Here is a 15684-nt window from a genome sequence, read left to right as displayed (position 1 = left end):
CCAGCTGTAACCAAGTGTCTATATACGGGAACTGGTCTGGGTGCCCTGGCTTACAAGTTACCTTGTGCCACACCTTTGAAACAAGGGACCTGTCCAGGCTTCCTTCTGATGGCCAACCCACCTCTAATACTGGCCAGTCTATTTCACACAAAGTTCTAATTTTTCCTGGTGTCATAGTAACACTGTAATCTCCCTTAAATCCTTTCTTGAAATTTTTCAACATAGCTCCTAGTGGTCTTACTTTGTGCCTGACCCATGCTTCCCGAAGACAAAACACCATGCTCACATTGCAAAACAAAAATGGGTAAAAAGGGCACACACACACTTTTGCAGTTTACACCAAACCAGAATCAAAACCAAAATCAGAGTGTCAGGAAATCCAAGCCAGGTCAAAACCAAAACCAAAGTATCAAGCAATCCAAGTCAAGTCAAAAACAAAAACCAAAGTGCTGGTACAGGCACACCATGGGTGATCAGGCCATGCTTCCACTTAAATGGAGTAGGCAAGTTTTAAAGACCAGTCTTACCAAGTTTTAGATGTCCGGACTCCAAGTGCCAGTTCCTTCATGGTGTTCAGCCACTGCATTGATCCTCCACAAGGGCCTGCTGTGCACTGCTCTGACTGGGGCAATTGCCTACCTGGGAGTGCTCTCAGGATCTGCTTCACTCAAGCTGGCTGGAGTCCCCCTCAGGTATGCTCCACAGGGCAGGCCTAAGCCACCTAAGGAGCTGTCTCGACCATCCATTAATCACCTTGTTTCCTGGTCAGGGAACCAAGAAATGTAGCAGGACAAGCCACAGACAAAACCCCTCAGACACCGAGTTAAAGAAGGAAGGGCTTTATTCGGCCAGGAGCTTTGGCAAGACTCACATCTCTAAAAACCGAGCTCCCCAAGTGAGCAATTCCTGTCCCTTTTAAGGGCCTACAACTCTAAGGGGGTCCCCGTGAGAGGGTCTTGATCGATTGAGCAAGCAGGGGGTATGTGACTGGGGGCTGCATGCACCAGTAATCAGAACAGAACAGAACAGGACAGGGATTTTCACAGTGCTTTTCCATACAATGTCTGGAATCTATAGATAACATAACCGGTTAGGTCAGGGGTCAATCTTTAACGAGGCCCAAGGTGCAGCGCAGGGCTGTCTGCCTGTAGATTTCATTTCTGCCTTTTAGTTTTTACTTCTTCTTTCTTTGGAGGCAGAAACTGTGCATAAGACAATATGAGGGGTGGTCTCCTCCCTTAGAGACAGAGCAAACATGGAACAGAAAGTAGGATGGTGGTTACTAGGGGCTAGGAATAGGAAGGAAAGGGGTGGTTGTTCAATGGGTATAGAGTTTCAGTTCTGCAAGATGAAAAAGTTCTAGAGGTCTGTTACACAACAATGTGAACAAAATTAATACTAGTGGTCTGTACACTAAAAAGTGGTTAAAATAATGAATTATATGTGTTTTGTACCACAATTTAAAAGTTTAAAAATGAAAGTTGAGAAATTGATTTAAAGAAAATATTGTTTTGTTTCCAGCACACCTGCCTTTACACAGAACACACAAAAACCCTTTTGCTCCTAGGTCAGTAGTTCTCAACATGAATGTGAGGGGATTTTGTTCTCCCTCCATCAGGAGACATTTGACAATATCAGATACTGTTTCTGGTTGTTACACGTAGGGTGGGATTGTGCTGGCATAGGCCAGGGAGTCTGCTAAGCATCCTACAGTGTGCAGGATAGCCACCTACTATAAAGAATTACCCAGTCCAAAGTGGGATTAGTAGCTTGTTTGAGAAACCTGTCCCAAATCATTAATCAGAATGTGTTATTGATATATCAGTCTTCTCCCTTGTAGTTAGGTTGGTAGAATCCAGACTTTGGAAAAAACTGGGAATGTAAAAGGCTGAATGAGTGTAAGCTGAAAGACAAGAGAAAGGAGACTTGTTTGAAGCTTACTAAAGCCAAAATGGAAAAAAAAGAGGGGGGAGGATTGGGGGGTGGGGAAGACAGTCAGCAGACCACTTTTAGGCCATCATTCCGAAGGGTTCTGTGCTAGGCACCTTACATGTGTTGTCTTACATAATCCTTAAAACTCAGAAATGATTTTAAATTAAATAGCACAGAGAGGAAAACAGACTGGAGAGGGAGCCTTTGCTTAGGTAGGCAACTTTAACTGGTTTATTAGCACATTCCCCTGAAGGGAAAGGGGGTGTGATTGCTCCTGAAGAGACCAAAGAGACTGGGCTCCTTTTTAATCAAAGCTCAGGAGGAGAGCTGCATTCCACTGTTTCACAGATGCTGTGAGGGTGACAAAGATGCAGGGCACCCATTGGAAACACAGACGGCACTTTGCGAAAGAGGAAGGGGCGCCAGGAGCTTGGGTGAGCGAGGTTGGAGGTGACTCTGACCCTCTCCCCAGGCTTTCTGTGTGAGTCCATTCCTCCTCTCAGATTTATTGTTAGAACTTAAGACAAGCCAATTACATTTCATAATGTCTGTGTCATTCAGACGCTGAGAACTAATCCAGCCTTCTAAATGGTGCTTCTTAACTCCTTTCTTCAACAGGAGAGTTAATGTGTGGAATTAAGTGCAGAATCCATGGCCCTCTGTGGTGATGGTGATGGTTCAGGTTGTGTTTCTGGGTTCATTCTGGAAGCTCCCCCAAGGAAAGGAGGAAGGAAGCTTGCAGGGTGGGGCTTTGCCATTGCCCTGACTGGCTCTGGTTTCCTTGCCTGATACATTGAAGTCAGCTTCCAAAGAATGCCACCCAAGGTTTTGAAAGGGCACAGTGCCTCTGTCCTCACAAAACCAGCCTGCATATGAGTTTACTGAATTCATTTAGGTCCTGCTGAATCTTTCCCATTTGTTCCTTCTCCGTTTCAATATTTCAATGCTTCCCTGGAGGGGCCCAACCTTTCTGGAGGGCAAAGATCTGTTGTTAGAGAAAAAGAGCAGCCAGAGGAGGAAGATAACTTGAGGGTAGGCAGCAGTTGGGCAATCAGTATTGAAAGGTTGCTTTCAGCCTGCCAAGACTTGGGGAATTAGAAAAGCAAGATAAAACAAAACAAACAAACAAACTATATATATAAAAAACAATTTTTTAAAAGTTTTTTTTATGTTCTATATTACTATTAGCTATATATTAATGAATGTTCCTTTAAAGCAGTGTAGTCATTATTGCTATTATTATTATTATTATGGTTAGTTATAGACAATGGAATATTGTTCTTTCTCTATATTATGATTACTAGCACTATTACTGTTATTAGTTACATGTTATTGAAAGCTTCAAAGCAGCATAGGCTTTTTATAAATATTTTTGCTCATCTTTATGACAATTCTCCAGTGTTGGTATTGCTCCTCTATTTAACAGATTAGAAAACTGAAGCTCCAAGAACAGACTTGCCTAACAACAGGGAACTTGTATGTCTCGAAGTGGCAATTCACACATAAGGCTCCATGACTCCTGAACTCTCACAATTATTAGTTGGCTCTTTTCATGGTTTTTCTGAAGTTGCTAGAAGTTTACAGGAAAGGAAGTGCAGGAACATTTCACAAATCTCCAATCTGTAAGTATCACATCCTGTATAGCTCTAAACACTGGAATAAGGAAGGGCTGATGACTTTCAGAAGATGAAGGTAAGTAGAAACCGTTGATGGGACTGAGAAACCAGAGTTAAAACCTCTTGGGAGCTTCTGAGGACTCAGCTGGAACCAACGGGCACAGGTAGGTAATGCTGGAAGACTTTTCTCATCTCACCATTCCCTTGCCGTGACCTCATTAGAGGAGTAATTTAACTTGAAACTCCTTGACAGCAGTTAAGAGACACTAGGGCCTTTTGGAAATAGAGTGGGCAAATGGAAGGAGTATCTGTTTTTAACTCTGTGTCTGCTGTATTCTAATTGCATAAACTCAGTGAGTCACTTACCTAAGGTTGTGTAATTAATGGGAGCAGAGCTCTTGTCTCTTCAAATGTGTTTAGACCATTTGTAAACTGGGCAGTCTCTGCACTGAGAATGGTGCCGTGAAAAGGGATCCAAGCTGAGCTTAGCAACAAATACCACAACCTACTTGGTCTTTATGCTAAAAAGTGGGGAGGACCAAGGACGCGAGCCTATGTGTTATGAGTCCAAGACTTGTTCTCATACCACTGCATGCAGCTGTTTCTCTAGCCTGAGTAAACCCAGACACAGGCTGGCAATGCCAGGTGGGAAATTAGGAAGAGGTAGAATGATCTAGAGATTTATGCAAAGGCTTCAGACTCCAGGAAAGCTGAGATCCAAGACTGGTTTTACAGCTTCCCAGCTGTGTGAACCAGGGTGAACAATAAGGGTAACTGCAAATATTTCTTCAGCATTAACTCTGGGCCACACATATATGCAACAGGTATATTATTTGCATTCATAACTTAAACTTTATTTTGCATTTTCTTATTTATTTCATGTTTTTACTAACTTACTAACATGCAGAGCTGTTGTAAGGATTAAAAGCACTGCAGGGTAAAAATTAAGAATGTGTCTAGTAAAATATGATAAACATATCTGAGTGCTAATAAATAGTATTATTAAACAAGAAATAAGTAAGCAGAGTTCATTTATTAGTCTGAAAACTCATCAAATATATGGCAATACAGTTGTTGTCGGTAGGACTAGGGGAAAGGGAGGTTGTTGCATATTGCAAATTTTGTGTGACCATTTGCCTCTGGACATTGAGACCTCTCAAGATTCATGTTGCTGCCACCCTGTGATGTGTTTATTATCTATAATGGACTGTGTCAAACATTATGGAAAAATCCTCATGAAACCAAGATTGTGTGGTTTTCACTGTTCCATACTATCAGTTTCTTTCTCTAACGGACAGGCCAAGCCTGGACTAATTGGCAAAGACTGAGTTACTGTTTTTGGAGCCAGAACCTGGGAGCTCTGTACTTTTTAAGAGCTAAATCTATTTTTTCTTACATAGTTGGCAACACCATCATGACATCACAACCTGTTCCCAATGAGACCATCATAGTGCTCCCATCAAATGTCATCAACTTCTCCCAAGCAGAGAAATCTGAACCCACCAACCAGGGGCAGGATAGCCTGAAGAAACATCTACACACAGAAATCAAAGTTATTGGGGTAAATCTAATTCAGAACGTGTTGGAGAGGGGTTGGGGGAAGTGCCAAGAGATGATGTATGTCTTGGTTCTGGACATCTGTCGTGAGTGTGGAGACCCTAAAGTTTTGCCAGAGGGACTTTAGGGTAGAAGCCACTTGGAGAAAACTGTCCCAGAACTTTTCCGCAAGAGGTTGTCTTAAAAATATATTTTCCCTTATTCTGAATATGAGGAATTGATTTTCTATTGTTGTCTTTGTATTTTTACAATACAGTGCTTTTCTATATTTTCTTTTACAAAAGTAATGGTGGTAAATAATGACATATTGTGTGTATGTGTATATATTTCACAATTGCATGCTTAATAATCCACACTGACTTTTTGCAAATAATTTTTCCCTCACTGCAAATTAGAGGAAATATACAACTCATTTTCCTCTTTTCTCCTAACGTTTTTGAGAATGGAAATGATATTCACCTTTTGTTTGTCTGTTTCTCCTCTCACCCAGAATTTATTAAAGAAGCTGTATTGCATGAAGGGAGGAGAGAAAGAAGGGATCTATCTTGGATTGGGAGGGAAACACAGAGTTTTGGTTTCTAGACTTGCCTCTGCACTTATGTGATCTGAGGTGAGGCACTCTGTTTGACTGGATTTCAGGACCTGGTGGGACTGGTTTCCTTGCCTCATGTACAATCACATGGGTTTCTATGAGGCTCATGTGACATAAGGTCTAGAAAACTTTTTGGTAAATGATAATAGAGCTGTGAATCTCTGAGGTGGATGCCAGGAAGGAAAACTACCTCCTAAGACAGAGCTTCAGTTATACATGAGAACATGCAGTATTTGGTTTCTGTCCCTGTGTTAGTCTGCTAAGGGGAATGGCCTCTAAATGATGAGAACACATGGACACGTAGAACAGAACAATGCACACTGAGGTCTTTCAGAGGGTGGAGGGTGGGAGGAGAGAGAGGATCAGGAAAAATAACTAATGGATACTAGGCTTAATACCTGGGTGATGAAATAATCTGTACAGCAAACCCCCATAACACAAGTTTATCTATGTAACAGACATGCAGTTGTACCCTTGAACTTAAAATAAAAGCTAAAAATAAAAGAGCTTCCAGAACTTCAGCTATAGGGTTGTGAACTGCAGTTTCCAAGGAGGTGACCAAAGGGGCAAACTCCATGTCCAGTGGAGTCTGGGAGATGAGGGGAGGGCCTTCTGCACTGCCAATGCTGCAGAGAATGTGGGGGCTTTCAGGTGCCCCCTGTTTTCACAGAGATAGAAAGAGAGTTAACTAGTCATGGACTTAGAGGTCCTGAGAGCTGGGAAAGCAAATCCCAGCACTTGCTGTGAGCTGGAAGCAAGTGTCATGAGCAGACCAGGGCCTGAGAGGCAGAAATGCAGAAGCCTTCCTGAGCACCTGCCAGACACCTGAGACTGTGGCTTCTGTGGCAGAGCTGCACACCCTCCAGGATGTCTTTTCATATTTCTCACTCCAGAGTTTCCACAGGGTTTGTATCCTCATTAGGATCTTGCAGAAGGCGATAATGCATTAGTGCCATGGGAGCGGCAAAAAGGCCCTGTCTTTACAAATGCTGGTTTTCATCCTCAATCTCGCTTTCTCTTCCCACAGACTATCCAGATCTTGTGTGGCATGATGGTATTGAGCTTGGGGATCATTTTGGCATCTGCTTCCTTCTCTCCAAATTTTACCCAAGTGACTTCTACACTGTTGAACTCTGCTTACCCATTCATAGGACCCTTTTTTGTGAGTAGAGTTTCTGAGGAGGGCAGGATGGGGCAAAGAGGGGAGTAAGATGCCAATAGCTTAGACTTCCCACCTGCCACCTTGCTATGTTTGATCTGCCAGGAGCAAGGAGTCAACGGTGAATCTTGTTCTCCTGTGTGTATAGTTCAGGGAGGATTGAGTCGGGTAGGATGACAGGGGTTGCCTGATTTTAGATCAGTTTCTTATCAGACTCAAATAAACATTTCTTTTGAAGATCATCTTATTTTTCACGTTATCATCTTGAGCTATGATGAAGCTAGTGACTTCTCTCCAGGTTTAGGCAAAAAAAAAAATCCATGAATTAGGATAAAGTTGGGAAGGAACATTTTATACAAAAAAAAAAAAAGAGCATAAATGGAAGACATCACACACTCACAGAGAAACCACACTGTTATTCCCCCAATGCTTGTGGGGATCATGGAGGAAGGAGAACTTACACCTCTGAGCATTTTGAAAATACTTTTACTGCATTGACTGATTCCCAGGTAAGGCTGAGCAGATATCTATGCCCAGTGATTGACAGGAAATTCCTCTGAAATAGCTGCAAGTCTGGAGTTTCAAAAGGACTTAGTAGTCCTTTCCTCAGAGAACTGCTTTCTCTAAGATGGAGGCTTTCTCATAGGTAAGTTTCCCTTTCATAGATGTTTTTTCCTTCAACTTCCTGCAATTCAGTAGCTATTTGTTTTTCTTACATTTGTGTATTTGATGCACCAAGAAGTCCACCTTTTTGTGTATCTTGTCCATTTTTCTTGTCTTATTAACTAAAGTTACACTTGGATTTGGATTTCATTGGTTTTCCCCAAATGACCTTTTTCTGTTCCAAGATCCATGCCAAGCTACTACATTACACTACATTACATTTTGTCATGATGTCTCCTCAGGGTCCTCTAGGCTGTCTAAGATTTTCCTTTTCCTTGAGAACTTTGATAGTTTTGGGTAGCGCTGGCTGAGATTTTATAGAATGTTCCTAAATTTGGGTTTGTCTGATTCTTTTTTTGATGTTTAGAGTATGGTGATGAATTTTTGGGTGATGATGATGAGGTAAAGCAGCATTTTCATCAAGTCGTATCAAGGGTCATGCTACCAACATAATGTCACTGACACAATTAACCTTGATTATGTGGTTGGGGTAGTATTTTCCAGATTTCTCCTCAGTAAAATTACTACTTTTTTTTTTTAACCATTGCTTTTATGTCCTTCCCTAGAGAACATCTTACACCAAAACTGTCTCATTTTATTAAAAAAACAAAAATTATTTCCTGGCTTTTAAGATCTTTTTTTGTTTAGTGGGATATTTTTTGTTTATTAGGATATATTTCTGCTATCTTTTTTTTTCTGATGTTATCTGAATGTTATATGGACAAAGGGACAAATCTATGTCTTTAAATGGAACTTACCTCATTGATCACTGGTTTCTCAGGGATTTTCCCATGAGAGTTGTCTATAAACATTGTGATAGTGACGTCGAAGTTACTCCATACATGGAACCTGACCTGACCATTTTCTCTTTTATCTTAGTTTATCATCTCTGGCTCTCTATCAATCGCCACAGAGAAAAGGTTAACCAAGCTTTTGGTGAGTAAGAGAGCTATAACCCACAACCCAATGGATCAAAATAAAACTTAGACAGAACTCTTTAAGGCTAGTCTTTCTACTTTGAAAAGTTGAAAACTCAGTTCCAGAGCAGCTGGTTGTTGTTAGAATTAGGAGCCGGGCCTGGATCCTCTGTATCCTTGTTCAGAGCACATTTCTCCAATTATTGTACCCTACATCAAAGTCTGCATTCAGGGGATTATAATATTCCCTCTGCCCATGCCGAAGAATCTATCACAGAGAAATTGTGCCTGTTTATGATGTTCTTTCGGTGATAACTGGCCTTCAAATTCAGGTTTTCAGTGGCAAGGAAGCTGACAGTGTTATAAAGCAGTCTATTGGTTGGGGTCCATTCTTTAAGCCCAGGTGTTACAACCCTTGAAAAAAAAATGAGTCAAAGTGTTGTTCATGTGAGGTATCCAAAGTAGACACAGAGGCTACTACAGTATACTACATTACATTTAGGCTTGATGTCTCCTCAGGTTCCTTTAGACTTTCTCAGATTTTCCTTTTCCTTGAGGACTTCAATAGTTTTGGGTAGTGCTGGCTGACTGTATCCTTTCATCTATCTCACCAGAAGTATAATACTTTTATTTTGTTTGAGTATAAATTCTTGCACCCTAAAAAGTTGTCCTTAGTCATTTGTATTGGCTAACAAAAAAACAAAACAACAACAATAAAAAACAAAGCTTTACCCATCTTTATCCCTTATTCCAGCAAAAACTAGAGTTGGAAGTGGCAGGGAGACAAAGCCTGGATTATAGGGAGAATCTTCTCTTGTCTTTAAAGTTTCATTAAGTCTTCGCTCAATCCATTATCCCTCAAGGGGTTGATGTTGGAGATTATGTGAGAGAATGTCATACCATGCAATTGCACCGAGACTCAATTTGGAAGCTCTGGCTACAAAAATCTCCCAAAGCCAGCAAGGAAGTGAGAAACGGTGTCCAGAAAAATGCCAATTCTTTTTCTCATCGGTATTTAGAGATTATTATTTGGAACCCTCAGTTAGACTTGGAACTACTAACTAGATCTGTGCTGTTTAATTTAACTTTCTTTGAGGATGGAAATGAAATGTAACTTTCTATGATGATAGAAATGAAATGTAACTTTCTATGATGATGGAAATGCACTACAGCTGTACTGTACAATATGGCAGTCACATGTGGCTATCGATGATGTGAAATATAGATAGTGCAACTGCATAAAAATTTCTCTTAATTTTACTTTAAATACAGATAGTCTATGTGGCTATTGGCAACCATACTGAGTAGCTTGGCACAAGGGTAGCGCTTTCAAACTTTTAGGAGGAAATATATGGGCCTGTTACTCCAGAGAACAGTCCCACAGTGAACATGCAGGAAGCTCAAGGATGCAGGATGTGGTCTCGGGGTGGGCTCAGACTTACAAGAGACATCGAGGCTTTAGTGAGTTCTACTCTTGTCACACATTGCACCAGCCCTTTTTGAGACTGAAGAAGAGTGCCATCTCAAGACAAATCTAGCTTATTCTAAGAAATATAGACTCTAGGCATCAAGACTACTACTGGCTACTAGGAGGCCGAGGAGTGTACACTTCAGTCATTATGTTGGGAAATTGGGGTCCCAGAGCATCAACTGGTGAGTTCCTAAAAGAAGAAGTGCCCATGTGGGATTACGTAACATTCTACTGTACCACTGTGGGGTGTGCCCTGGAGCCTACCTACTTGTAACTATAGCTTTCAGAGTACTCTTAGCTCAATTCTCTTTTCTGTGTGAGTTGGAGTACAAAAGAAGTTACTTCTGAGGTCAGTTTATCTATTCCCTTCACTTCATAAATGTATAAATGAGAACCAGAGTGGGAAATAAAACCAAGGAACTGATTACCCAAGGGAATAAACCAAGGCAAGTCTAGTACTGTGACCTCAATATTCTGACCTCCAGTTCAGACCTTTTTCTCGTACTTCCCACTGCCTCCCACACATTACACCATCCTTGGGCCTGCACCTAGACCTCTGCCCACAGCCACCCCATACTGCACTCAGTGTGGCCAATCATATGCCTGCCCAGGTTCCAGGGCCTGACTGAGACTCAGAACCACCCCCTCACTCATCTTTGAGAGGTGTGCTTTTGAGAGAAGCAATGGGCAGGCAAGAGTGAGCTATTAGGTTGGTGCAAACATAATTGTGGTTTTATGGCAAAAACCACTATTACTTTTGCACCATGCTAATACATGATCTATCTTTTCCATGTGGCTGATGCTTCCACCAGGGGTTTTTGAGTTGAGCGAGAGAGAAACTGCATCTGGTACGTTGCCACCTTCGCTTTGGGTCACGCTCTCTTGGTAATGTTGCAGGTAAAGCCTCATGAAAGCCCTGCTATCTGTCCTGGGGAAAGAATTTAGGAGAGTAACATTCTCTACCACACCACTGAGGTCCTGCTTAAGGTGAACCAGTTCGTATAGTCATTCATTCAGCCAAGATTTACCCTGGAGATTGAGAGATTTTTGCTGGACACTGGAGAGGCATACAGCAATAAATGATCAATCCCAGACCTCCTGAGGGGACAGATAAGGGAATAACTTACAATTTAATGGCAAAGACGTATAAGAGATTCATGAGTCATTAGCAATGATCCTTACCCAGCATTTCTCTTTCAGGTGCATAGCAGCCTGGTTGGAAGCATTCTGAGTGCTCTGTCTGCCCTGGTGGGTTTCATTATCCTGTCTGTCAAACTGGCCACCTTAAATCCTGCCTCACTGCAGTGTGAGTTGGACAAAAATAATATACCAACAAGAAGTTATGTTTCTTACTATTATGATTCACTTTATACCACGGACTGCTATACAGCCAAAGCCAGTCTGGCTGTAAGTATTTTTAGATGGGATGTTCTAATCTTATGAGGTATTCAAAAGCCTTGATTTCTTGTTATTCTTTCTTTTGAAAATCTCTCTATTGGTTCTTGTTTGGGCATCTGGGGGAAAGCCAGGTTTATGTAAATCAAAGGGGACTACAGGGATGAGATTAAGGGGATTACATACTAATAGAGTGGAATTGAAAATGTTAAATAAGGTTGATGATGAAAAACTAAAACTTACTGTTTGTAGAGGTTCTTAGTTATCAAACTAATCCAATTTTGGAGGCATAAATTATGAGTTTATCAAAATGAGAATCTTGGTACATGGAGTGGTGAATTAAGAATGGAAACAGAGCAGAAAGACCCAGGAGACCAGAATAGGCCAACAAGGAAACAGTATGTGTGCATGGGTAAGGAGTTAATTTGGTTTGAGAAGACATCAGATTCAGTACTAAGAAAAAGAGGATAGGAAATATGGGATTAGAAGATAAGGGCTTCTTCTTCTAATGATCACAATAATGAATAATACTGATCAGGTGAGAATGCAACATTATTGTTGCTTTTTGTTATAGCTGAAAGAAGTGTGATATATTAAATCAGGAGATAAGAAATATAGGGAGATGGAGAGTGTAATTGAGAATGATTGCAGGAGAATTCTATCTCTTTGGAAGAAGAAAAATAATGAAGTTTGGCTAACAGAAATAATATGTCTGAAGTTGAAAGATTAAGGGGCATGTGCATGGTCAGCAACACATTGAGAGAAAAACAGGCAACATAAGAGTAAAGAGATGGCTGGGTCAGTGGCTCACGCTTATAATACAAGCATTTTGGGAGGCCGTGGTGCATGGATCACGAGGTCAGGTGTTCAAGATGAGCCTGGCCACGACGGTGAAACCCCATCTCTACTAAAAGTACAAAAACTAGCCGGGTGTGGTGGCGGGCAGCCGTAATCCCAGCTACTTGGGAGGCTGAGGCAGAGAATTACCTGAGCCTGGGAGGTGGCGGAGGTTGCAGTGAGCTGAGATCACGCCACTGCACTCCAGCCTGGGTGACAGAGCGAGACTCCGTCTCAAAAAAAAAAAAAAAAAAAAGAATAAAGAGATTGCAGAATATTTGTTGTCCTGCAATCATGAAAACAAGATAAGCCAAGAACTCAGCTGGAAGATGGACAGATAGAAAGTTCTGGTCAAAGTCATGTTTGTATAGCACTCATTATAAAGAGGGCCTTGCTCCCAAGGTAATGGTATAATGAAAAAAAGTACAAGTAAATGAGGCTGACAATAATTGGCACAGATTAACACCTGGCACAGCCAATTCCACCTTGGGAAAAATTCTGAAGAGAAATTTCAGAGAAATTTGGTAGTGATAAAGTATAAATTCATGATGGGACGATTTTACATTGGAAATAAGAGAGATTCTGTCGAGTTTGCTTGCTGGAACAATTTCCAGTAATGGAAAAAGTTATGTCTTCTCTTTAACTGTGTGTAAATACCACAAACCAAAGTTTCATGTGATCAAATTATCTCCGTTTATTATCAGATGGCCAGTTCTGCACAAAGAATGTCTCAGGACAGAAATGGTAGAATTCATCCTTGTGAGTTGGTGTTGGTGATTAGCAACTCTGACAGTTTACTACCTTCACTGTTTTTTTCTAAGCCTTACAGTCACCCCCCCAAAAAAAAAGAAAAAAAAGAAAAAACAATAAAGAAACAACAACAAAAATCAAGAAGAAATCCAAAGGGGTTCAGATACATAGACAGGGATGTCAATACTAAATTTTACAAAGGACTTGCACAGTCAAGTCCTTGATCCTTACAAATCTCTGAGAAAGAAATGTTAGTATGCATGTTTGATACATGAGGAAACAGGAGCTAGAGAAAGAGAGAGACTTGTCCAGGCTTACACAGCTACTAAGCAGTAAAGGTGAGACTGGAACGGAGCTGCTGATTCTCAGTCCTGGGAGTTATTACGCCATTCTGCTTTCTTATCGAGTGAACAATGTCATCAGAACTATGGATGTCTCAAAGAAGTAAGAAATAAGTGTATGAAGTAGATTAGTTGATTTAGTTACTATTCATCTCCCTTTCTCCTCTCAAGGAAATGAGTTAAGGTGTTGAATTAAGACAATTGTGAGGTGTGGGAGGAGCAGTTTTATCTTCCTGATGGTGTCCTTTCTTCATTCTCTAATGGTTGAGGTGGTCTTCATCTCTATGGTCACCTCTCAACTAGGCATGAAGGCTTCAGCTGACCTAAGCAACATCAATCTTTTATTTCTTGACTTTCAGGGAACTCTCTCTCTGATGTTGATTTGCACTCTGCTGGAATTCTGCCTAGCTGTGCTCACTGCTGTGCTGCGGTGGAAACAGGCTTACTCTGACTTCCCTGGGGTGAGTTTGCTGGCCGGCTTCACTTAACCTTGCCTAGTGTATCTTATCCCTGCACTGTGTAGAGTATGTCACCAAGAGTGGTAGAAGGAACAACCAGCCAATAACGAGATACACATGGGAGGGCATTTGCATTGTGATGGAAGACAGAGAAGAAAGGCAGATGGCAATTGAGTAGCTGACAAGCTGAAAATTCACTGGATATGAAAATAGTTAATCATGAGAAATCAACTGGTTCAATCTTCCCATTTTGTCAGCGAAGGGAATGAGATTCTGGGAAGTTAAATGACTGGGCTGGCATTATGCTATGAGTTTGTGCCTTTGCTGAGGACACTAGAACCTGGCTTGCCTCCCTTCTAAGCAGAAACAATTTCTGCCACAACCACTAGTCTCTTTAATAGTATTGACTTGGTAAAGGGCATTTACACACGTAACTGGATCCAGTGAATGTCTTATGCTCTGCATTTGCCCCTGGTGATCTTAAAATTCTTTTGCCTTTTTAAAGCTATATTAAAAATGTATTGTTGAATCAAACCCCTGTGGACTTATGGCTTTATTTAACTGAATTAAAAAGCCTTGATTTATCCAAAATTGTATTATAGAGTGTAGAATGAATACTAGGGTGATAAATTGCAATTATTTGAAGAACCTGGTGATATGCTCTACTTATCTTGGATTAGCTAAGAATTCTCTGTATACAGTTGGAAAAATGGCATATACACATCTATCTTGAACCTGATTGAAGTCTGAAGACCTAACATATTTTGTTTCTTCTAGAGTGTACTTTTCCTGCCTCACAGTTACATCGGTAATTCTGGCATGTCCTCAAAAATGACTCAGGACCGTGGATATGAAGAACTATTGACTTCTTAAGAAAAAAGGGAGAAATATTAATCAGAAAGTTGATTCTTATGATAATATGGAAAAGTTAACCATTATAGAAAAGCAAAGCTTGAGTTTCCTAAATGTAAGCTTTTAAAGTAATGAACATTAAAAAAAACATTATTTCACTGTCATTTAAGATATGTGTTCATTGGGGATCTCTTGATTTGCCTGACATTGACTTCAGCAAAAGCACGGGGCTGTAAATTACCATTTACTAGACTAGCCAAATAGTCTGAATTTCCAGAAAACCAGGCAGAATGATCATTCCCAGAAACATTTCCTAGAAAATGTTTCCCAGAAAACTAGACAGAATGATCATTCAATGGATCACAGTGAAGCAAAGGACACAACTTTTTATTGTACCCCTTAATTGTCAACAGGAGTTAACTGATTTGTTGTGGTGCTCAGACTTTTTTATACAGGTGCTAGTGTTTTATCCTATGTATTTTAACTCATTAGTGCATAAAGGCAAGCCCCATATAATGAAGTCTCAGGGTATATGAAAGTAGCTGGCTTCAAAATAAAATTTTTGAGTGCATATTTTGTTTTAACACTCATTTTGTTGTTTTTTCCCTTAAACACAGAATAAGTCAACAATGACAGACATAAACCCAAATTGGAACTCCATTTTCTCCCCATCAAATATTAAAACAAAACTAATGAGCAAACAAAAGCTAACCAGGAATACTCATTTTTTATGAAGCATTGACCAGTTCATACTTATTTTCTTATTGCAAGAAAGACCAATTGTTTGTGTGTAAATATTAAGTTTCAGCATGTGTGGACACACACACACACGTAGAAAAGTATTTCAATTTTACATGAGCTCCATTTCGTTGAAAGAACCGGTCATGTTTCTCTTGCTTTTACCCACTGTAGCAGGGGTCATACCCACTGTATCAGATATCCTGATACTCAGCTTTTCTGCTGTTTTTTTTCCAAGCTGAAACTGGACTGTCAGATTCTTTGATTTTAGCTTTATCTTCAAACTCTCGTTCATTATGTCTTCTCCCTGTCCGTTGCACCCCCCACTGACACACACCATTTCTTTTATTTATTTACCTACTGTGGACATTCAACTTTTATTGACACTTATTGGATACCAGACACT

The 15684-nt window shown here is 40.6% G+C and overlaps 1 protein-coding gene across 3 annotated transcripts; it reads left to right on the top strand.

Annotated features, from left to right (window-relative positions):
• Positions 1–3358: 3358 nt before the first annotated feature.
• Positions 3359–15111, top strand: MS4A6A (membrane spanning 4-domains A6A). 3 transcript variants are annotated; one of them, XM_034932699.4, is made up of 7 exons: positions 3359–3554; positions 4949–5109; positions 6725–6859; positions 8399–8455; positions 11108–11314; positions 13590–13691; positions 14466–15111. In XM_034932699.4, exons 1-7 carry the CDS (start codon positions 3485–3487, stop codon positions 14559–14561), a joined length of 828 nt encoding a protein of 275 aa, XP_034788590.2. In that variant the 5' UTR covers positions 3359–3484; the 3' UTR covers positions 14562–15111. The 3 variants fall into 3 exon arrangements, with proteins under 3 accessions (XP_034788590.2, XP_034788593.1, XP_034788592.2); XM_034932702.4 differs by having other exon boundaries at positions 3408–3554; positions 11108–11213; XM_034932701.4 differs by lacking the exon at positions 6725–6859 and having other exon boundaries at positions 3412–3554.
• The last annotated feature ends 573 nt before the right edge of the window (positions 15112–15684 follow it).

Source organism: Pan paniscus, chromosome 9 (genome assembly GCF_029289425.2).
Source record: "Pan paniscus chromosome 9, NHGRI_mPanPan1-v2.0_pri, whole genome shotgun sequence".
NCBI lineage: Eukaryota > Metazoa > Chordata > Mammalia > Primates > Hominidae > Pan > Pan paniscus.
Note: the sequence above shows the minus strand (reverse complement) of the source record. Positions and strands in the feature narration are given on the sequence as shown.

Excerpts from the sequence above, each read along its gene's own strand:
- MS4A6A (XM_034932699.4), top strand. The coding sequence starts at position 3,485 with ATGGTTTTTCTGAAGTTGCTAGAAGTTTACAGGAAAGGAAGTGCAGGA. Across the intron at positions 6,860-8,398 it reads CATTCATAGGACCCTTTTTT|TTTATCATCTCTGGCTCTCT; the intron begins GTGAGTAGAGTT and ends CTTTTATCTTAG. Across the intron at positions 11,315-13,589 it reads CAGCCAAAGCCAGTCTGGCT|GGAACTCTCTCTCTGATGTT; the intron begins GTAAGTATTTTT and ends CTTGACTTTCAG.